The 1,964-nt window shown below is 33.2% G+C and overlaps 1 protein-coding gene across 1 annotated transcript; it reads right to left on the bottom strand.

Annotated features, from left to right (window-relative positions):
- Positions 1-1,004: 1,004 nt before the first annotated feature.
- Positions 1,005-1,406, bottom strand: LOAG_15080 (gastrula zinc finger protein XlCGF57.1; the record flags this gene model as incomplete). The annotated part of the gene is made up of 1 exon (XM_003150571.1): positions 1,005-1,406. The coding sequence occupies one exon, from the start codon at positions 1,404-1,406 to the stop codon at positions 1,005-1,007; it is 402 nt and encodes a 133-aa protein (XP_003150619.1).
- Positions 1,407-1,964: the final 558 nt, after the last annotated feature.

Here is a 1,964-nt window from a genome sequence, read left to right as displayed (position 1 = left end):
TTCAAATCTTATTTTGCACTTTTTCTTAGTGAGTTAAAACCGTCAAAATGTGTTAGCTTGCATTGTTAACAATTTGTTTTCGTGGTTTGATTTATTGAACATTGCTGATAATTTAATTATTTTTTCATTTTTTAATAAATACAGTTTTTATTTATCAAGAAAAAAATTCATTTCCAAATTTATATTTCAATGTTAAATCCACAAATAATTATTGTACATTTTTTTTTCTGTCAAAATAATTATACATTATCTTAGCTGTTATTAGCCGTTAAGTTTCCAGAAAATTTGCCAACATCGTATGCAATTGGTATCGTAATAATATTGTCAGTATGATTTTTGAAAAATAAATTTGCAATTCAATCATCATGGAATACCTATGCCTATATCGTATGATAGTTAAACATAAATTGGAAGACTAAAGATAAATAAAACGAAAATTTTTTTAACAATCCTTGCAGCAGTTAGAGATAGAGAATTTGAATATAAGAAAAAAAAAGTATGAAAAGTATCGCAAATTGCATAGATCAGAAGCTGCTTGAACTTTCGGTCGCAATGACCCCTACCAAAAAAGCATCGAGAACTTCGATTTATCACTATTATTTGATCTAAATACCACCACATAGAATAGTAATGGAGAAATACCGGGAAATAACATTAAATCCTAACTTTCTGCTTTTAATACATCAAGAAAAGTGAATAATTTCTAGTAATTAAGTGAATAATCTCTAGTAATTGAATTCAAATCAACTATTCGATAACTCACTGGTGTGAAACAGTAATTGGGATGGATTATCAACTATATGAAATGTTACTTGAAGATGGCATGACCAATATGCCTATTGTTTTCAACGGAACGTTACATGTAAATTGACAAACGAAATGGATAGGTAACCTATAATGGGAGACCTCGAGATGTGATTAAGAAAAGCCTTTTTTTTTGCTAAAAATTTACTCCCACTTTGTTATATGTTATTTCATTCATGGGATGCTAGTTACCTGTTGAATCAGCGCCTATCATTGTCATGAATCTTCATGTGAAGTTTCATATTATTTAATACCGAAAATGTTTTATTGCACACAGAACAAGCGTGCGGTTCTTCATTAATGTGAATACTCCAATGCTCAAGCCGATTCGATAAAATGGTGAAATACATCCCACATTTCGAACAACTGTGCGGTTTCTCATCGGCATGAATGCTCATATGTTCAAGCAAATTCCCTTTCTCGGTAAAATTCCTCGTGCATTCCGGACAAGAAAATGGCTTCTCATCGGTATGAACCCTCATATGTTTATGCAAATTCCCTTTCTGGGTGAAATTCATCCCACATTTTGAACAACTGTACGGCTTCTCACCGGTATGAGATCTCATATGTTTAAGCAAATGCGATGGATAAACGAAGCCCATCAGACATGTTTCGCATTTGAACCGCTTCTTACCAATGTGAGTCGAACGCTCTGGATGTTTCCTTTGGACTGTTTCCTTTCGATTGTTTGGATGTTGGACGTTTCATTTTGATATCTCTCGTTGGACGTTTCATTTTCATACCTCTTAAGCCAGATTTTCTTCGGGATATTTTCTATACTTGTTTGTTCCCTACTTATTTCTCGAATTGGTAAGTTCAGCGAGCTTGCGCCATTCTGATTAATTTCGTTGAGTTCATCTGTATCATTTTCGTCCTTTTCCAATTGAGTGACACTCAAACTATCGTAAGTTTATTTAAAGTTAGAGAATAGAAGATAACGCTGCAATATTTCTAAAGTTTTAAAATTTTAACACAGTTCGAACTTGATAGTTTCGTATAATTTGAGGAACCACAAAAAGAACCGTTGGATTTATCAATGTCAGGAATGTATGAACGACAGATTGGACCATCAGATCTATCAGCGCCAGAAGTGAGTAAGGGCAAAGTAGAACTCAACGAAATTAATGAGAATGACGCAAGCTCGCTGAACTTACCAATTC

Source organism: Loa loa, assembly GCF_000183805.2.
Source record: "Loa loa unplaced genomic scaffold supercont3.718, whole genome shotgun sequence".
Lineage (NCBI taxonomy): Eukaryota > Metazoa > Nematoda > Chromadorea > Rhabditida > Onchocercidae > Loa > Loa loa.
The sequence above is the reverse complement of the archived record's forward strand: the minus strand, read 5'-3'. Positions and strand labels throughout refer to the sequence as shown.